Source organism: Emiliania huxleyi, assembly GCF_000372725.1.
Source record: "Emiliania huxleyi CCMP1516 unplaced genomic scaffold EMIHUscaffold_50, whole genome shotgun sequence".
NCBI classification, from domain to species: Eukaryota; Haptophyta; order Isochrysidales; family Noelaerhabdaceae; genus Emiliania; species Emiliania huxleyi.
Window position 1 is genome coordinate 383,188 of NW_005198243.1, and position 19,356 is coordinate 402,543.

General features: G+C 66.9%; 8 protein-coding genes across 8 annotated transcripts in view; 5 read left to right on the plus strand and 3 right to left on the minus strand.

Annotated features, from left to right (window-relative positions):
* Positions 1-969, plus strand: part of EMIHUDRAFT_436908 (hypothetical protein) — a 4,708-nt gene extending 3,739 nt beyond the window's left edge. Inside the window, exons 13-15 of the mRNA XM_005766751.1 lie at positions 198-283; positions 359-463; positions 540-969. Coding sequence (XP_005766808.1) covers positions 198-283; positions 359-463; positions 540-805 — 457 coding nt within the window. The 3' untranslated portion in view covers positions 806-969. The remainder of the gene's footprint in view (positions 1-197; positions 284-358; positions 464-539) is intronic.
* A 976-nt stretch (positions 970-1,945) lies between these two features.
* On the minus strand, positions 1,946-2,565 carry EMIHUDRAFT_356628 (hypothetical protein; the record flags this gene model as incomplete). Its single annotated transcript, XM_005766752.1, has 1 exon — positions 1,946-2,565. A coding segment is annotated over one exon (159 nt), but the record flags the coding sequence as incomplete, so codon positions are not given.
* A 100-nt stretch (positions 2,566-2,665) lies between these two features.
* EMIHUDRAFT_436909 (hypothetical protein) lies at positions 2,666-4,227 on the plus strand. Its single transcript, XM_005766753.1, has one exon. It carries the CDS (start codon positions 2,711-2,713, stop codon positions 3,089-3,091), a length of 381 nt encoding a protein of 126 aa, XP_005766810.1. The 5' UTR covers positions 2,666-2,710; the 3' UTR covers positions 3,092-4,227.
* Positions 4,228-6,708: 2,481 nt separating this feature from the next.
* On the plus strand, positions 6,709-7,458 carry EMIHUDRAFT_211809 (hypothetical protein; the record flags this gene model as incomplete). The annotated part of the gene is made up of 3 exons (XM_005766754.1): positions 6,709-7,014; positions 7,086-7,389; positions 7,418-7,458. 3 exons carry the CDS (start codon positions 6,709-6,711, stop codon positions 7,456-7,458), a joined length of 651 nt encoding a protein of 216 aa, XP_005766811.1.
* A 1,415-nt stretch (positions 7,459-8,873) lies between these two features.
* EMIHUDRAFT_356631 (hypothetical protein) lies at positions 8,874-10,016 on the plus strand. The gene is given in 2 exon segments (XM_005766755.1): positions 8,874-9,914; positions 9,929-10,016. The coding sequence occupies 1 exon segment, from the start codon at positions 8,954-8,956 to the stop codon at positions 9,842-9,844; it is 891 nt and encodes a 296-aa protein (XP_005766812.1). The 5' UTR covers positions 8,874-8,953; the 3' UTR covers positions 9,845-9,914; positions 9,929-10,016.
* On the minus strand, positions 9,976-14,699 carry EMIHUDRAFT_436910 (hypothetical protein). Its single transcript, XM_005766756.1, has 6 exons — positions 13,756-14,699; positions 11,440-11,474; positions 10,987-11,249; positions 10,775-10,874; positions 10,635-10,686; positions 9,976-10,556 (listed from the first exon to the last, which is right to left on the minus strand). Exons 1-6 carry the CDS (start codon positions 14,611-14,613, stop codon positions 10,173-10,175), a joined length of 1,692 nt encoding a protein of 563 aa, XP_005766813.1. The 5' UTR covers positions 14,614-14,699; the 3' UTR covers positions 9,976-10,172.
* Positions 14,700-15,794: 1,095 nt separating this feature from the next.
* EMIHUDRAFT_436914 (hypothetical protein) lies at positions 15,795-17,675 on the plus strand. The gene is made up of 4 exons (XM_005766757.1): positions 15,795-16,306; positions 16,410-16,717; positions 16,791-16,893; positions 17,075-17,675. Exons 1-4 carry the CDS (start codon positions 15,806-15,808, stop codon positions 17,285-17,287), a joined length of 1,125 nt encoding a protein of 374 aa, XP_005766814.1. The 5' UTR covers positions 15,795-15,805; the 3' UTR covers positions 17,288-17,675.
* Positions 17,676-17,831: 156 nt separating this feature from the next.
* On the minus strand, positions 17,832-19,157 carry EMIHUDRAFT_103456 (hypothetical protein; the record flags this gene model as incomplete). The annotated part of the gene is made up of 4 exons (XM_005766758.1): positions 17,832-18,002; positions 18,080-18,213; positions 18,351-18,352; positions 18,562-19,157. The coding sequence occupies 4 exons, from the start codon at positions 19,155-19,157 to the stop codon at positions 17,832-17,834; spliced, it is 903 nt and encodes a 300-aa protein (XP_005766815.1).
* Between the last annotated feature and the right edge of the window lie 199 nt (positions 19,158-19,356).

A 19,356-nucleotide genomic window follows, 5' to 3' on the forward strand; every position in this document is an offset into this window, starting at 1 on the left:
AAGAGAGAGAAAGAGAAGAAGGAGGTAAAAAGGAAGAGAAGAGGAGGAAGCAAAGACAAGAAGAACAGAGAAAGGGGGAGGGAGGATAGCGAGGAAGAAGAAAGAGGAAGGAGGAGGAAAGGAAGGAGGGAAATCGGAGCACCGCACCCCCGACCCGTCCCCCTCCCGGACCCTCGACCCCTCGGCCCTCTTCCCAGGTGCATCCCCGACGTGCGCAAGCGGGTCGAGTTCTCCATCGTCGGCTCGCCGCTCGCGCACGAGGCCTTCCTTCGCCGCGACCGCGGCGCGCGAGCACAACCTCGGCTGGGCGACTCGTCCGCGCCGTGTCCATCACGCGCCGACGACGCGTCCGCCTTAGGCACGTACGGCCTCGCTTGGGCGGCGGGCACGTCGGCGCCCTTCGCCGGCAAGCTGTCCAACCTGCTCCCCTTCCCCTTCCCCAACCTGAAGACGCCCGTGGACGGCAGCCCCTTCTCGCCCCGCCGCTTCTCGGGCCCTCCTCGGGCCCTTCTCGGAAGTCTCTCGGCGCCTCCTCGTAGGCCTCCTGCGCTGCGGCGACTCGTGCTTCCCCGGGATCGGCACGCCGTCGGCCGCCGCGTCGGGCGCCATCGCGGCTAACTCGATCCACCCGGTGAGTGACCACATCAAGCTGCTCAAGCAGACGGCGCAGCGCGAGCCCAAGTACGCCTTCCTCGACCCCGGCCCGATTGGGTCGCTGTACGAGGCGGCGGTCGGCTGGTCGACGCCGAGCGGCGAACTGCGCGGCGACGACGAGGAGCACGGCGGCAGGGCGCCGTGGGAGTGATGCGGACACGGCCTCGGCGGCGGTCCGTGGGCCACCAGGGGCCGGGGCGGCGGGGCCGGGGGGTTGCGGGGGAGATGGAGTTGGAGAGAGGTGGCCCAGGAGAGGTACTGTGCTCTCAAGGTTATTGCAACTTTTTTTGTATTTGTTTCGCACATCTCATATGCCTTGCGCGTTGCGGGGCTTGCGGCTTGCGTCTTGCCTGGGTGTTGCGAGAGCTGGGGCGCCAGCCGCCACCGACGGCACACACGACGGCACGACGCCGACGAGTCGCGGGGACAGGTCATGCACAAAACGGGCCCTGAGTGTCACCGAAACGCGTACACCGGCACATTGTCGGCCGATGCGCGGCTCGCCGCCCACCACGCGGTCCCTAGGTGTTATATAGCATAAACACCGTCCGTGCAGGGCTCCTAGGCCATCACTGGGTCCACAGTGGACGGACACACAGCCTCAGCCGGCCCGGCGGGCTCCCGACCAGAGCCCGTCCGGAGGCTACAAACGGACACTCTACCGACCTTTACACCCCTAGACAATCCACTCCGACTAGCATACGGTGTCGGCCCGACCGCCCTGCGGCCCCAGCTACCAGCTGGCGCCGCTCGGCCCGGCTGGAGGCGACTGGGGCTCCCAAAATCGCGGAACCGGCGACGTCCTCCGGCCAGCAGCCGGATCGGGCGTCCGACCCGCCCCCTCGGCGACCCGAGATGGTCTCCCCGACCCCCGAGGCTTGGCGCACCGCGGGAGGGGGGCAGCCCAGCCACCCTGCACCGCCCAGGCCGCCCTCTGCGAGCCCAGGCGCGCCGTAGAGAGTGCCGACGCGATGTCGACGATTTTGGCCTGCGAGACGGGGGCGAGGAGCGGTGTGAAGGCGCCATGTGCCCGGGCGACGGGCTAAGGGGCCGCTACACGGGCCGCAGAGCTCACCAGCACATGGCTAAGGAGGCAGGGAAGCTTCTGCTCCGAGACGGCCGCTCAGGACCGCAAAATGGTGTTCCTGAAGGTTGTGTTAGTCGGGCTGGCCAGTCCCCGGGGCCTGACGGTCCAATGTTTCCCTCAAGAGTACTTCTCCCCTACCCCACCCGGGAGAACTTCGTCCAACCGAACTTCGTCCAACCGAACGGACGGTCGCCGTGCCGTTATCGAAGATGCATTCGCTTGAATTCTAAAAAAGACTAGAGATTACCATTACCCCGAGGTCAGAGCGCGAGTGGCCGGCATCGAAAGTGGAGCAAAAACTCAGCCTTGAGTTCTCACATCTCAGCGCCCTCACGGAGGAGTGAGGTCAGATCCTGTACTCTGTTGATGACAACACTTGTCTACTGAGGGCCTGGCGCACAACCCCTGTGCAACTCAGGTTCCGCTCCCTTTACATGGGGGGCAGTTCGGGGACCAAATAATGTGAAGCTTCATTGGACAGCTGCTCGCCCAAGTTGGCACGACGCTGGCGGACCGCATAGTCTGTTTCAAATCCAAAAGTGCGCCCGAACACCCTTTTCGCGAAGTCGTTGCATGAGCCGCAGCGCGTCGTTTACCGTCGCGTTCATCCTATTTCCCCATCCAAATTCTGGCCGAACCTTAAAGTGGTATTCGAAAAAGACCTCGTCGATGAGGCCCAACAAGGCCTCCGAATCGACAATGGCTTCCATCAAGGGAGCTTCCACACTCGGGGTGTCAAAGTCGACTTTCAGTGCTACAAAGTCGATCGGGCGCGCTATCGCTTGCAATGTCCGCAGTGCGTTGAAACCTGCTGGTTCCGAAGTCACGCGCCGGACGGGCTCATTGAAGAAATACAGCCTCTCTGACAGAGCTGCAGGCACGTTGTCCCAGTAGGACACCTCAGAGACGGGCTTCGCCTCCCAAGCGTACAAAGAATGAAAGTGAATGCAGTTTTGCTTGTAGAGCTGAATGAAGAGCGGCACCGACGAAAAGTGTCCAGCCCCATGTTGGAGATCGACAGGTGCTTTCGACATATGGCCCGAGCCCAGGTCGAAGAAGAGACTTTTCCTGCCGGGTGGCGCCCGTGCGCCTCCGCCGCACTCGTTGTGCAGCACAAGGTGCGAGATATCGTACAGGAACTCGTTTGCATGTACCTGCTCCTTTGTCGTGTCCGCACACCCAATAGGCGCTCTTGGGTGTCGCGCGACGCCGGTCAGTGGCTCAATCGGGTCGCGCCTGTCGCTGCACGACATCCAGGAGAGGACGTCGCCCTCCAACCTCCCGGGCGGCTCTGAGCGCCCACGCAAACGCTGGCTGTGTTTTGCCGTCAGCCAGGTTCGCTGGCTGTAATTCAACCACTGTGCAACCCCTCGCTGCTGAGCTGGGCTCCGGGCGAGGGTGCAGATTCCGTAGCTGCCAGTGTCAATCGGGCGTGTCGTCCACTCTCGCTCGAGCCAGCTTGCCCTGTATTCAAACCCGGCGACGGCACCGTTGCAAGCTGTCTGGCTGTGCTGCTGGGATTGGCGCACTTGAGGGCTTATGGAAGATGTTTCGAAAGTTGCTGTTCTTTTCGCGGCGGCATGGAACGATCGGTCCAATTGTTCAAAGAGGTCATCCCCGGATTTCTGCCGCACATGACGAGCGCAGTCGCCGTAAGGGGGGGCAAAGGTCGCAACCGGGATGCCTGCCGGGAGCATTTCCGTAACGAATCTCGAGAAAGTTGAGCCTCTCCAGCCCAGAAAGGCTTTGGAATGCCCCAGCACATGCATATCGGCCAAGGCGTTGAGCTCGCGTTCTGCGAGCCTGCTGCTACCCGATATGACGCGCACACCAAGGACGAGGGCCACCTCTGCCTCAAATTCGCGCAAAATCCAAGCCGTCTCTTTGTACTTCTTGCCCAGCGGGGTTGCCACAACAACGGGCTTGCCGGAAAGGCTGCCATTGAAGAGGTGCTGCATTTGCCGCACGATAGGTGTAATCACGGATGTTCGCACAAACCCAGTGTACGGACCCAGCTGATCGAAGAGCCCCAATGAGATGGATCCCTGCGCGTCCCACAGCCAGTTTGGCGGAACCTTGTGGCAAATGAAGGCGATCCAATCGACGTCAAAATTTAGGTGGACGCCGACGAAGGCCTCGCGGTACGGGTCAAAGCTCCGCTCACTCGCATACCATGGCTGCGGCTTCACTTTGAGGAAGGAGGCAAGACCATGCGCCTGATCTTTCCCTATGGGCGATGCGCGGCCCTCCGCCCTCATGCTCGCTGCTTTGACACAGCTGTAAGGCACGATATGGGTCGAGTTGCACTCTGGCACTTTCTTCAGCGCAACCATAGAGCGCCAATCACACGATTCGTTGGCTTTCTGCATGTCGGTGAGCAGGAGGCCGGCAACGTGGAAGCCTTGGGTGCATGCCTGGCGCACCACACTCCCAAATCTGGCGAGCTGGTTCACAATCCCGCGCTGGAGCAGAAGCGTTCGCGGCACGATCACTCGCTTGTCAAACAAGCGCCGCTGCTGGTCTGTGGTGCACCGGCTTTCCATCTCACACCTCGGGTGCATATTGACGGCCTAAGGAGGGCGGCAAGGGGTTGGAGATGCGGGCATCCGGGGTGCGGAGGTGGGGTGGTGGTGGCGGGGCTCGCCGGAAGCGCAGTGACGTCTGGCAGCGCAGTTGAGGATGCAGCAAGCGCGGCGCCGCCAGCGGCGGTGACCAAGCCGCCAGAGACGGTGGCCAAGCAGAGAAGAATGCCGAGCAGGCTGGACCAGCCGAGGCGGCGGGCCTTTGAGTTGCGGCGCCACATCACCGTGCCGACGACGGCCAGGGCGGCGGCCGCGGCGACCTGCGGCGGACCCGCCGCGAGCCACGAGAAGGCGCTCGCGAAGAAGCCTGCAGGCGCCGCCGCCGTGCCGGTGAGGCGCGCCGTGGCGGCGAAAAGGCAGGTGGCCCACGCCGCGCCGCGAGCCCCCTTTCCGCTCGCCGCGGTCGGCCAGGAGGCGCCGCAAGCGATGGCGAGGAGGATGAGCACGATTGCGGGCATGAGAGGCGGCGAGCAGCTCACGAGCGAGGACGCCTTCGAGGCGACGGCGGGCGACAAGGCCGAGCACGCCGCCGAGGCGACGCCGGATGAGAAGGCCGAGGACGCCGAGGCGTAGGCAGACGAGAAGGCCGAGGCCACCGCCGTCGGGCTAGGCACGGCGGACGCGCAGTGGCCAAAGGCGGGCATGCAGACGAGGAGCAGCCACCGGAAGGCGCCCTCGGCCTTCGTGTAGCCGCCCTGCACGCAGTTGGCCGCCGCCTTGAGGGCGGCGCGACCGCCGGCGCCGCATGTGCCAGCGACGGCGCCGCATGTGCCAGCGGCGAATGGCGCCTTGCCGGACGTGGTCTGCGGCTCGCGGCGCCGGTCCGGGCGGCGGCCGCGGCCGCGACCGTGGCTCCTGCCAGTCTTCGGCTTGCCCCAGCGCCTTGCCTTGCGCCGGCACTTCCTCGAGCGCCGCGACTGCAAGTCCGCCCACTTCTTCCGTTGATCGGCAATGAGATCGAGCGCGGCCTTCGCCTTCTTGAGCCGCCCCTCCCAGTGCTCGCGCTCCTTGGCGACCTCGGCCTCAGCCTGCCCCGCGCCCGCGCCCGCGCCAAGGGGCTTGGGCGCCACGGGCGCAATGCCGCCGGAGGTGGGGACTCCCGGCGACGGCGACTTCTTGCCGTCGGCGGGCGTAGCCTGGTAGCTGACGCTCTCGCCCAGGCGGCGGACTGCAGCCTCGACGCCGTCCACGTAGCCCGGTCCGGAGCCGCTGCGGGCCGACGCGGGCCCGCTCTTCCCCGCCGCCATCGGCGTGGGCAGGCCCGGGTAGCAGGTGGTGTCCTGCAAGCGCGATAGGGGCACGCGGGAAGGGAGATTATTACCGGTGGGAGAGCGAGGAGTGCCAGGAGAATGCTGCGGCGCGCTCGCCGCTGGGACGGGCGTGTTGGAAACGGTCTTGGCCGGCTTCTCGACCTCCTTGGCAGCCTCCTCGGCGACGGCCTGGGAGGCGGCCTCCTTGGCGACGGCGGACACCTCGGCGGCGGCGGGCTTGATGGTCGCCTCCTCGGTGGCGGACTCCTCGGCGACGACGGGCTCCTCGGAGGCGGCCTCCTCGGCGGCGGCCTCCTCCTTCACGACGACGTCGTTCTTGACGCCGCACGCCTGCGCGAGGGAGAAACGTAAATGTTTGGAGACGGGGTCACCGTAGGGACAAGGCCGAGCCTGGCGTAAAAGTGCGCACCTCAGCTCCGAGCAAAGGCGGCAGCGTCAGGCTCGCGCGGCGGCGCTGATACCACTCCTCATACTCCGCACTGGAAGCGAAGTAGCCACCGACCTTGACGGAAGCCGTTGGCCCGAGCTCGGTCTGAACCTGGGCCCCCTCCGCGAAACAAAAGCTGATTGGCACCTTTGCGAGGCTCCGATGAAACACGTGGGGGTTGTCGAACCAGACGCCCTTTGTTGATCTCACAACCAAGAAAGCCGACTCGCCCTCGCTCTCATTGAAGTCGACCATGTAGCGCCTCTCGGCGCGCGTCCTAGGATGCGGCGGCGGCCGCATGGGCAATTCCAGCGCGGAGCGGGCGGCGCAGTGCCGGAGCCCTGGCGCGGGCGTGGCGCGGCAGGGCGCGGCGCGGGCGCGGTGGCGCGCAATCATGCTGGCCGGGGATCGCGCCGCGACAGAGTACAGGGGGAGGGCGGAGGCGCGGCTCGGGCGGCGGCGCGAGCCCCTGCACGCGTCGCGCGGGCGGGGAGGGAGAGGGAGGGGAGGGAGAGGGAGTGGCGGGGGGCGGGCTCAGCGGCGCGGGGCCCCGGCCCTTGCGCTGGGCGGCGGGCGCGGCAGGGCGCTGCACCTCAAACGGCGTTGCGGGACGGCGTCCAGTCTGAACGGAACACGAAAGAATTCTGCCCCCCAGCGGGGGTGTGGCGCCAGCTTCAAGCCTTTGAGATGGGCAAGGACCCCACGGTTCTGACTGTCCACACGGGGGGGCTGCGCCACGGCATGACTCCGGAGAGAGCGACTTGCCTCGCTGCGGTGTGGGCGAGTCGGACGTGGCCTGGAGCGCAGCGGTTGCCCGCTGCGGCTGTCCGGGTGTGTTCCGAGGCGGTCCGGGAGCGGGGTCGTGGCCCGCTGCGGATCGTGGCACAGATCGTCCCGGAGCTGCGGGCGTGGCTGAGGGACGCGTTCAGATTGAGTGGCGAGGCGCTCACCTCGGCGCTCACTATGTCGACGCTCTTCGAGGCCGCACCCAGAGTGGTGGGGGGGCGTGGTCGGGAGGGGAGTGGGGGGTGGAGGTGGATGACGTCACCTCGTCCGGATGGGAGTCACAACCGTGGCCGCACAACGTCTTGGTCACGGTCAACGAACATGGGCGAGGAGCCCTCACCAGAGTGTATAAGAAGGCGGTGGCCACGGCGGAGGCGGGCGGACGGGTGGTGATGGTCGTCCAGGAGGCGCCGCGAGAAGGGGAGCCGAAGTCCTTCCGCGCCTACCAGAACCTGAGTAACACCGAGGTGGCAGTGGACGCGGTGCTCTTCTTCCCGGCCGGGACGATCGCCTTTGGTCACGCGGCGGGATGGACCAACGCTACGGAGTCGGCTTACGCGAACACCCACGCTTGGGCAGGGGGTGAAGAGGACCCCCTCCGCCCACCGAGGTGCCGCCAACCGGGAGTGCTTCGCCGTCACGCCCGACTAATGAACCCTCGAGACGTCCGAGTGCTCCTCTTTGCGCCGAGGAGGGACGACGTGGCCAGGACGGTGGGCACCGAGGAGCTACGGCGGCTGGCATTCGTGGCGGGTGGGACGGGGGGGCGAGGGTCAGGCGCGCCGACCAGATGGGCCCCCACGTGGTATGGGGGCGGGGACCGGCGGACGCTAGCGTGGACTGCGCAGACGTGCTGCGGGGTGGTGGACTTCATGGCACCATGGAGGGTGGTGCGCTGGCAGCCCGACTCCATGCCATTCCTGCCCCTGTCGGACAAGGTTGTAGGGGACGGGGAGGAGGCGAAAGATGCGGCAGCATCGCTGCAAGCGTTACACGAGCTTGCTGGAGCGGTCCCGGAGGAGGCCGTTCCCGACGGAGCGGTGCCGGCCGCCCTCCCCCGATTCCTGCGACTGATGGGAATGGCGGAGGCGGAGATGGCGGGTGCGCTGCTCGGGATGGAGGGAGGCGCCCTGAGGATGGTGGCCCGGGTGGCCATGGTATAGCCCCAGCCGACTCCGCGTGAACTCTCGAGGGATCTCGAGTTGCGGAGCTCCCTCCTGCTCGGAGTACGAACTCTGTTCACAGCCTTGTTATTGAGAACACGAGGGGGGGGGCTCCTGCCCAGAGCCAGCTTTGGCCTCTGCGGGCCGTTCGTCTTGGTCAGCGTCGGAAGCGCGCTTCGGCGCGGATTTGCCCATATCGTTGGGCGCACGGAGGGAAGGAGAGGTGGGCTCCTGCCCGAGAAGGTCGCGGGACCTGCGCAGAGCTCGCTCTGCGTGATGCCGCTCGAGCTTGGGCGTGCACGCAAGGGCCACGCGCAAGCAAGAGCAAACAACTGGGAAGTTCACAGCTGAGCTTACCCAGAGAACGCCGTTCTCACCCAGAAAATACCTCCTGGCGCTGTGCGCTGGCCTGTGAGAGGTTCACATAAACGCACAACTCCGGACCCAAGACGCACAAGCACAGACAGTCGAGAAGGGGGAGAGACAGCAACGACAGTCAGAAGTCAGCGCTGGGTCCCAGGAAGGCGAATGCGATGACGGCCTCTAGTGTGAGCTCTAGCTAGTGAGCTCATACGCACGCCGGCAGATCGCGACTATATACAGCTAGTTAAGAGCCGACCGACCCTCGCGTCCGGTGCTCACCGACGGCCGGGCGGGCCGCCCGCCCACGCGCCGCCTACGCGCAGCGCGTGCGCCGCAAACTCGCCCGCCGACAGCGCTGGCCAGTCTCCATCGGCCGTCGCGAGAGGCCTGCCCGGCTGTCGCCGCGGGGCCCCCACGAACACCACGCGTCGGATGCGGTGCCGCGCGAACTCGCGCGCAAAGTGCACGCCCCACGCCCGCCGCAGCGTCGTAGCGAAGTAGGACCGGTTCACACGAGTAGCTGGGAGTGGCTGCGGCTATAGCAGACAGCCCTCCTCCTCCTCCTGCCCGGTGGGTTGGCCAAGTGTCGCTCCGCGCCCGCGTCTCCGAAGCCGCACCGCATGATCGCCCGCAAGCGCACCATTTTCAGCGCCGCCCTCTGCGGGTGCGCTCTCGCTGCGCCGAGCAAGGTGCCATCGCTGCTGGCCGACCGTCGGCTTACCGCCGCCCTCGCGCTGCGTGGTGGCTCCGCTGGTCCGTCGCCGGCGCCGCCTTGCCTCGCCGCTCTGTGGGACTTTGACGGGACGCTGTGCCAGTCGGAGGACGTGCACCGCAAGTCGTTTTCGGCCGTGCTCGGCGTGGAGCTGAGCGAGCAGCACTGGACCGACGCGTGCATCGGCCGCGCGCCGCGAGACATCATGGAGGCGCACCTGCCCGCGGGGCGGCTGAAGCCCGGCGAGACGATCGACGACCTCCTGCGCCGGCGCGCCGAGCTCTTCGAGGAGCACATCGCGGCCGGCCGCCTCGAGGCGACGCCCGGCGCCGTGGCGCTCGTGCGCGAGCTGAGAGCGGCGGGGCTGCGGTGCGCCGTCGTCTCGAGCGGCTCGCGTGGGTACATTGAGAAGGCTCTCGCCGCGCTCGGGCTGGTGGACGCGTTCGATTTCATCATCGCGGGCGACGATCCCGACTGCGCGCAGCACAAGCCGCAGCCATGGCCGTACCTCGAGGCGGCGCGCAGGCTCGGCCTGCAGCCGGCGCAGTGCGTCGCGTTTGAGGACTCGCTCTCGGGAATCCGCTCCGCGCAGGGGGCGGGGCTGCGCGTGGTCGGCGTGCGCTGCGCGGCAAACTGCGGCTGCGAGGTGGCGCCCGCCGAGGCGGCCACTCTCGCGGCGTCGCCGCTCGCCGCCGGCGCGCCGTTGCTCCCGCTGCTCGCGCTGGTGGACGACTTTGCGAGGCTCGACCGAGTCCTGCTCGGCCTGCCCGCCGCCGCTCCCGCCGCCGCGGCGGCGTAGCGCGCCGCCGAACCGTCGCTCACTACAGTAGCGTGCAATGGTCTTTCAGGACGAGATAGCTCAATCCTCAAATGGAGGAAAAATAGAAACGTCTCGCCGCGAGCTTCGCGCGGGATCGATCAAAATGTGCGAGAGATTACACGTATCAGTAACGGGTCGTACAGCGCCTCTCCTACGCGGCGCGGAGCTAAGGCTCTACGAGTTTTTACGCACGCATCTCTTATCTGCACAAAACGAACACTCCTAAAGTACGGTATATACGCGAAGAGGTGTGGGTACAGCAGCATCTAGTCTACATACAATCAAAGGCTCCGCAACTTGTCTTCACTCACTTGCCTCTCATATCCTCGGCTGGACCTCGATGACGGAGAACTTGACGCCGCACGTCGTGGTGATGGTCTCCACCTTGCCGGTCGGGTCGAGGAAGGTGAGGGGCGGGTACAGGTACTCGACCTCGCCCGGGAAGGCGGAGAGAAACTGCAGCGACGCGCCGCGCTCGAGGAAAGACGCCGTGGTCAGCTTGAAGAGCAGCCGCTCCTGCGCCGCGTCCGAGTAGTGCAGCGCAACCTCGAGGTCGGACGAGGTCGAGAGGGGCGCGTACTCGGTGCCGCCCGTCTGGTGGAAGCCGTCCGGAAGCGCGACGTTCCGCAGCCCGCGCCAAAAGTCGCGCCGCTCCGACGCGTCGGCCGCGCCCGCTCCGACCGCGCGCAGCCTAGAGGAGCGGGCCCGAGGCCAGGTGCAGAGAGGGGCTGTCGAGAGAGGTGCGGCGCCTGCCCCGACGGGGCGCAGCCTCTTGATGCCGTCGTTGATGAAGGCGACCGTCACCGGGAACGGGTGCGCGCCTGCACACGAGCGGCGGACGCTAGACAGCGGACGGCGCGACTCGTGTACGGCGACCGTGACCAAGGGGGGGGGGGGGGGGCGGGGCGCCGCTGCGGTTGCGCAGCGGGTCGTTGATGCTCTTGAAGGCGGCGGTGGTGTACAGTCTTAGCGCGACCACGTGCTCCGGCAGGAGGGCCGCCTCGCGAGCCTGCGCCGCGAGGCGGAGGGGACAGGGGCGCGGTGAAGACGTGTCTTGTCCAGCGCCTGGCGGCATTAAGGAAGTCCGGGGATGTGCGTTCGCCATCTAAAGCCTCGCACGCCTGCGGGTGCTCGACAAAGTACGAGAGCGGCCTGCCGCGCCTGCCGTCTTCCTCCCTGCCCTCGTAGAAGGCGTCCATCTGCTTGCCGCCAGAGTGTTGCCACTCTCTCGGGTGGCAGCCGGCGGTGCCCTCGAGCACGTACTCGAGGCAGACCAGGTCGTCCTCGGTGCCGCTCGCCGCAAACTCGTCGCGAATCGCATCGAGCCCGCGCCCCATCCCCAGCCAGATGGACTTGTCGCCCACGCCGAGGTACCGGTTGATGCCTGCGCGCAGGAGGCAGAGGGGGGGGGGGGGGCGGGCGGTGAGGACGGCATCACGCATTGACCTGCCCACGGCCATTGTGCTCGTGACGTTGTGCTCGTGGATGGTGTCACCGTACGGCGTGCTCCAGCGGCGTGGCGGCCTCCACAGCCGCTAGCCGGGAGGGGGATCGGCATCTACGGGTGTCGTTGCCGAGCGCCGCCTCGAGAGGGCGCCCTGTGACGAGCCTGCGTCGTCAGCACACCGGCGTCAGCGCGAGTGCGGTGTGTCGTGCCGTGTATTCAATGCATCGCGTGGGTACGTGCCGTCTCGAGCCTCGAGATCTGGGGAGATCTGGGGAGATCTGGGGAGATCTGGGGAGATCTGGGGAGATCTGGGGAGATCTGGGGAGATCTGGGGAGATCTGGGGAGATCCGGGGAGATCCGGGGAGATCTGGGGAGATCTGGGGAGATCTGGGGAGATCTGGGATCTGCGTCCCGCATCTAGGGCAGCGAGCCGCGCGTCGGCGAACTTTGCGAAGCCGGGCGCGCCGTCGCGCGACTTGAGCCTCTCCAGCTCCGCCGAGGCGAAGGCGAGGACGAGGTCGGCGAGGGGAACGGCGCTCGCGCCTGCAAGGAGGGAAGGTTCCGGGAAAGCTCCGAGAAGGTTCCTTTCGGAGATCGGGACGACGCTGCGCGCGCCCGGCCGCGGCGCCACCATGAAGGCGTGCCTCTTCCGCCGCTGCAGCACCTCTTGCTGCGCGGCCTGCATCGCCCGCAGCGTCTCGGAGAACGTGACGCCTACAGAGGAGAGCTGGCCCCCCATTGCAGACGAAGGAAGGCGTGGCCCGCAGCGTCTCCGCGGCCTCGGCGCCATCGTTGTAGATGCGCGGGTCCGCGTCGCGCCGGAGGAGCGGGGAGGGCGGCGACTCGCCGCGGCTGTCGCCATTGTCGCCGCCGCTGTCGCCGCCGCTGTCGCCGCCGCTGTCGCCGCCGCTGTCGCCGCCGCTGTAGCCGTCCCGCGCTGGGAACGTGCCGGTGCGGCACACCCCGCTGATGTTTGCCCACGAGCGGACCGTTGCGAAGGGGCGGCCGTCATCGTTGGGGCCGAGGACGAGGGCGTGGAACTCCTGAGCGGGGGAGAGAGGGGAGGGGAGGTGCAGGGGGGGGGAGGTGCAGGGGAGGTGCAGAAGAGGTGCGGAGAGGTGCAGAAGAGGAAAAGGAGGGAGGGCGAACAGGGGAAGCTGGCCTGGGCGCGCGACTCGGCCTCTGGTGTGATCTCGTGTGATCTCGTGTGATCTCGTGTGATCTCGTGTGATCTCGTGCGGTCTCAGATCTGCTCTCGTGTGATCTCCTGAGCAGCGAGCCGCGCGTCGGCTTCGTCGGCAATCTCTCGCATCAGAGAGAACTTCATCGAGGTCATGATGCAGTTGAGCCCGTCCCGCTTGGTGCTCACAACCTGGTCGATGGCGAGAGGCAATCTGATCCTCCGAGATCACCCGAGACCGCCCGAGGGTACTGCCCGCAACCTTGTCGATGGCGAGGTCGCTCCGGTTGACCTATGCGAACGTCCCGAGAAGCTTCCGTGCCGGGGCCCGCGGACTTGCCGACGGGTGGGGGCCGCACAGGCTCACCGTCGCGCGGCAGCGGAAGACCAGCGTCTCGCCTTCGTCGACCACCTGCAGGTGGGACCGCCCGAGGTGCAGCCGAGGTGCAGCCGAAGTGCAGCCGAGGTGCAGCCGAAGTGCAGCCGAGAGACAGCCAGAGGCAGCCCAGAGGCAGCCGATGTAGCCGAGAGGTGGCCGAGAGGATCCAGACCCCCCCCCCCCCCTCCCCCCACCCCCCAAGCCGCTCGCCCACCTCAACCACGTCGAGCGCCGTGTGGGGCGGGAACACGAGCTCGCACGCGCCGTCGGGAGGGGGGTATTGCGACAGCCAGCCCAAGTCTGCGCCGCGGCTGACCAGGCCCTGCTCAATCTCGAGCAGCACGCCGGGAGCGTGTTGCGAGCCTGCCGGACAGTTCCGAGAAGGTTCGCGGGAGGGTGGCGGAAGGCTGGCACCCCAAACACGCGGCGAGCCTCGGGCGGCGAGGGCGGCGGCGGCGCGGTCGGGGCACGCGGAGAAGAAGCCTGGGTCGACACCTGCGCCCCATCAGCACACGCTCCATCAGCACACGCTCCATCAGCACACGCTCCATCAGCGCACGCTCCATCAGCACACGAGAGCCAGAGGAGAAGAGGGAGGAGGTCGTGCAGCGGGAGGAGGCGGCTGCAGTGCAGTCCAAGACACGCGAGCGCGAGTCTCGCCGCGTGCGGGGGTGTGGGCCTGGCAGTCGTCGCATCTATCATCGCATCTAGGGGCCGATACCGCCACGTGCGCCGAACCTCTCGCGCCAAAACGCGGCCGGCGGCGCCTAGAAGAGCGGCTCCGAACAAGGCTCGCCTCGCCTCGCCGCTGCAGCCGTGCCCCCCCCCCCCCCTCTCGCGAGTGAGGTGCGAGCGGCGCCTCGCCGTGCAGGGCGCGGTAGACGGGCGTGGCGCGCGAGAGCTTGCTAAGCCGGAGGAGGAGCGACTTGATCACGTGCAGAGTGGTCGAGTAGCTGGTGCACAGCATCCGCGCCGCCGCCCACGCCCCCTCCGGGTCGGCCTCGACCGCAGCCTCGTACTGCGACAGCGTCTGCGGGTCGGAGCAGAGCTGCACAAACTTGCGCCGCCTTCCCGCGTCCGCCGAATCGAGCGCCCGCAGCGCCGCCTGGTACTTTGCATTCATCGGCCCCGTGAAGAGGCGGCCGCCGATCAGCTCCTCCTCGAGCAGCTCCGCCAGCCCGTGCTGCCGCAGCATCTCGTTGTGGCCTCGCATCCGCTCGCAGAAGGCCGCGTGCGGCAGCGGCTGCCGCTTGTTCGCGGCGCCCAGCAGCTCCTCGGACGAGCGGCCGCTGGCGAAGCTGCGGCGCGCACCGGGGCCCTCCTCTGGCCAGCGCTCGAGACCGAGCCTGCCGAGGCCGCCGACGGGGTCGAGGACGAACCAAAACTCCGTCTCGCTCGTCGTCTCGATGAGGAGGTGATCCGAAACAAAGGGCACCCGGCTGTCGTGCCGGATCGTGTGCTCTTCCTGCATCGTCTCCATGACTGCGGTGTTTGCCGCGCCCACCACGGCATGCAGGCCGCCAACGAATGCCGCCGGGCCGCACATTTCGCGCACTTTCTTGGGCTCGGCGAGTCGCTCGGCCAGCTGCGCATCCGGCGAAGGAGCCGATTTGCTGAGCTGCTCGTCGAGCTGGTTGAGTTTGAAGGTGAGGGAGCGGGTGGGCGGCGGCGCCGCTCGCCGTGCGTCGCTGTCCTTGGAGTCTCGATCGCGGCCCGCGGGCGAGGAGGAGCAATTGCCCATCTGGGCGCGGCGAGAACTGCGGCGCAGGTCGCGGCGAGAAGTGCGGCGCAGGGCGCGGCGAGAACAGAGGGAGCAGCCACCTTGCTTGCAGCGGGACAACTGTCTGGGAGCAAACGAAGTATGTGGGGTCCCCCCCCCCCGCCCCCCCCCGGGTGGGAAAACAAGAGAAAGCGATAGAAAACGAGAACACAACGCACTCTCTCACGTTACAAGGGATATTCTGCGGAGATGCAGGGAGGAGCTCAGCCTCGGGAGGAGCTCAGGCGCTTAAGAAACCTAGATGTTATAAATACACAGGGTCGGGGTAGCAAATACACAAAATACACTGTGTTTTTGGCCTGTGAGCAAATACACAGCAAATACACAGCCAAATACACAGTGGTGGCGGTGGTTGGCAGACCAGGTCGTCAGACCAGGTCGCTTGATTGATGACAGACCAGGGAGTCACATGCACAAATGGTCAAGTCCCAATCCGAAATACCAAAAAGCTCAATTACCTGTCTTCAAGTGACCGACTCCCAAGGTCAAATGTTGGGAGAGAGATTTTTATTAACCAACAAGAAATCACGACTCTCACAGTGATTTGGGCTCGGCAGCTTGTACCTTGTTTGGACACACACACACACACGGACCTGTTCCTTTTTACCCATCTCCTAGTAGAGGTGTCCGTTGCTGATGACACTGATTGCTGGCGGAGCAGAGCGTGCAGGGCTCGGCTGCGCACCAGCTTCTCTGGCGACACAAAGAGTGGCATATGTGGGGCTGATCTGAAGCGCGACGTGGGGCGATCCATGTGTCGCGGGTCCGGCGTAGATTTCGCCGAATTTTGGGCGCGTCGAGCCCTCACCACCAGAGCGTGTGGGTGGGGGGGCGCGAGAGAGTGTGTGTGTCCCTCGAGACCTTCTAAAGGCATATTACTACTTGCCTGCCACCCCCGGCCCCGTCCCCGCGCCCAGAAGGGCGAGAATCCGGTCCCACTCCACCACCGCACGAAACGTGTACCGGTCCGGGGTCCGGTTTCGACCGTCAGGGGCTACTGCGACCCCGAGGTGCCCCCGGGTCGCCCCCAAAGGCCTCCGTTAGTTAAAGAGCACTATTTGGGTGGGTCAGAGACCCTCACTTAGCCACCTCATAGGGTACCCTGTGGCTGGGGCTTTTTTTTCGCACTCCAATCAGTCATCAGCCAACGGTGATGTTTGGTGTCCTCCTCTTGCTCGCCGCGGGCGTCACCGCCTTCGTTCCCTCCGCGCCGAGGCCCTTGCTGACAAAGCCCGCCGCCGTGCGCGCGGCTTCCATGGAAGCCGAGGCCCGCCTTCCGGCAGCGGCAGCGTCCGAGATTCAGAGTCTCTCGAAGAAACAGCTTGTGCAGCTGGCAAAGAAGGCCGGCCTCAAGGTCACAGGAAACAAACGCGAGATCACTCTCCGCATCACTAAACACCTCTCCTCTCCAAACGCCGACGCAGCCGACGCAGCCGATCGCTGGGTGGCTGAGGTCTTCGACGAGGCAGAGGCGCTCTCCTTCCAGGTCGACGTGGCAGAGGCGGCAAAGGAGGTGGAGAGCCTCCTGGACGAGGCCGCCGCGGCGAGGGCCGAGCACGACGACTGGCTGGCCGACGTTGCCGCGCACAAGCAGGAGGCGGCGGCTCGCGCCGAGGCGATGGAGGGCGGGGCGGCCCTCGCGGCAGAGGACGAGGTGCGCTGGCGCGAGGGGGTGCCACATCCTCCAAGGGGGTGCCACGTCCCGTCTCCCTCGCGAAGAGGTCATGCGCCCTTCACGCCCAAGCCCTGCCCCGCAGGAGGAGGACGAGGCGGCCTTCTTCCTCGCGGCGGAGGACGCCGACGCCGAGGCGTACGACGAGGCGGAGGACGCGACGCGGCTCGCCTTCTTCGAGGTGAGCGAGGAGACGGAAGTCATCTTGCCCGGCTTCCTGCCCGCGCCGCTCAAGGGGTACGTCCCTCAGGGCGCGGCGGCGGCGGCGGCGGCGGCGGACGCGGTCGCCGCCAAGGCTGCGTCGCTCAAGGTGGAGGGTGCCGCCGCGATCGCACGGCGGGGGCGGCGGGCGGCCGCGCTGCTCACGCCGCCCAAGCAGTCTGCCCCGGCCGGGTGTGTTGGCGGGGCAGGGACGGCGGCGGCTCTGTGAACGGCCTCTCTCTTCACACCCTCCGGCTTTGGACAGGTACGTGCCCCAAGGCTTCGCGGCGGCGGAGGCGGCGGCGGCGGCGCGGCCTTCGATGCCGGAAGGGTTTGTACCGCAGTCGTCGGACGCGCCATTCTTCGAGGCGAGGGAGAGACAGCCAGCCAGCCAGACACACCTCACGCGCACCGGGCCCCTTCCACTTGAGCTGCCCTGCCACCTCCTGTCTTTTGACGTGGAGATGCGAGGGCCGCGCGGCACCACGCTCCACCACCACCTCGTTCTGTGCGCAGACCTGCACCTGCCCCCTTGCCCCCTGGTCTTAGGTGACTGAGGAGACGGAGCTGGTGTTGCACGGCCACCTCTGGGCCTCCAAGGGGTACGTCCCCCAGGGAGCGGCGGCGGCGGCGGCGGCGCAGGTGAACGCGGCGGCGGCCACGGAGAGCGCGGCGCTGGCGGAGGAGGCGGCCGATCGCGACGGCCCGCCGCTCGCCGCTGTGCTGGCGGTGGCTGCTGTCGTGGCCCTGCACTTCTTGTAGCCAGGAGGCGGGCAGGCGGCCAAAGAGGAAGGATCGCCCGCCGCCCCGCATGGTCGGCGTGGGCCAGGAGCATGCCCATGCGCCGCGCCCCCGCGAGCAGCCGCATCTCTCGAGCACTGCCGCATGCGCACGGGAGCCGTTCGGCGCATTTTGTTCTGTCGGGGTTCCTGTGTGGATTCCCCGTGTCTTCTTGCGTGCACGCATCGGGGTCGCGGGTCGGCCCGCGGGCGCGGTCCAACGCTCCTCTAGCGCACAACGGAGTGTGTTTTGTGTCTCGACCCCGTCACCCGAGCGCCGACGACCCCGTCGCATTATCCTTCCATCACGTTTTGGTCCAGCATGTCCCTTGTCCGCGTAATTCACGCATGAAAAAGAATGTTTATATCTTTACTTCCAACACCCGGACGTTCCCAGCGGGGTGATACTCTACTGTGTACAGCGACGAGCGAGGTACCCAACACCTCTCCGCAACCCCCGCGCGCGTATTGTGTACTGTACACCGCTCACCGGCTACAGTAGTCTCTCTACTCCGAAGCAACAAGCATCAAGCACATGCACGTGTATGCCGCGTCTCACTACGGCCTGTGACGACTGTGCAGCGCTCGGGCCACTCGCCTCTCAGCGCAGCCTCGGCGTGCACAGTCCCCGCCTCGACAATGACCACTGGCACCCCGCCCGCCGCGACGCGAGCTGCGGCGCTCAGCTTCGCCGCCACCTACACACGAGAAGCGCGGCCGGAATCAACGACGGAAAGGCGTGCAGAGCTGCGGGCGCGCTCCGCTCGGCGGCCACCCCCCCCGTCACGTCGTGCGCCGCCGTCCGCATCTGCGGCAAGTCGACCACCTCGCCAGACGGGCCGACGACGATCCGGCGGAGGAGCGCTGCGCCGTCCTCGCCGGGCGGGCGGTCGAAGATGCCGGCCACGTCTGTGAGGGATGACGGCGCGGGTCGGGCGGAGGGCGGCAGGCGCCTTCTAGGAGCCCTCTAGGAGCCTTCTAGCAGGCGTCTAGGAGGCGCGGCTTTCCTGTGAGGAAGACGGCGCGGGTCGGGTGGAGAGCGGCACACCTGGAAGAGGGGGGCTCTCGCCGCTGAGGCTGTGAGAAGTGTGTCGAGCACCCGATCTTAGCGTCTCGAGTGCAAGAGCTGCGGGTGCGGAAGGAGTGGCGCGATGGTGGCGGGGAGTGCGTGGGGAGTGCGGCGCGAGTGGCGGAGAGGACAGCCGAGTCCTGCCTCTCCTCAAGGTCACGTGTCCTTCCCGCGTCTAGGCTGCGCACAGCTCCTCGACGAGTGTGTCGCCAGACAGGATGGCGGCGCCGCGGGCTTCGTCAAAGACCGCGTCGCCGTGCAGCACAGGCACGACGCCCCGCGAGAGCAGGCTGCGCACCTCGCCGAGCGGCGCGTCTGTGTCGGTCAGCGCACCGCCGCACAAGACCCAGCGCGGGAAGGGCGGGAGGCCGCAGGCCGCGATCCCCTGCTCGAGGAGCGCGGTGAGGACGATGCCGTTCAGCCGCGTGACCGACGATCTCGTCAGCGCAAAGCCGCGCCACGAGAAGGCGCTGTGCGCCGTGCCGCGCGAGACACCGTGCTCCCGAGCGTGAAAGTGGCCAAACGAGCCCGCGCCATGGACCAGCACCGTGCCGGCGAGGAGCGGCGACCGCGATAGCGCGCACGCCGTCTCTCGCAGAGCTGCAACACGGACGGTCTCGAAGCACGTCTTGTCGGTGACAGCCGATCCTCCTAGCTTCACGACGAGCGTGCAGCGGGCGCTCCGCAACGCACGTCGCCGCAGTCTACGGAGTTCACCGAGAAAGAGATAAGCGCCTGCGAGAAAGACGGCACGCACAGCCTGGGGGTGCCAGCCGCCCACCATGCCTCTGCTGTGCCTCTGAAGAGAGATTTGTGTTTGTGAATTGCCAAAAGCCTTTTTTCCTGCTGGCTCTTCGCCCGCCACCCTCGTGCTTCTCGAAATATCCGGGCGGTACCCTAGAGTCGGGCGGTGGTACGAAACACCTTTGTGCGGTACGGGAAGATGCGCTCGCGACCCGAAATTCGCTGCGAGAACAGGTTTT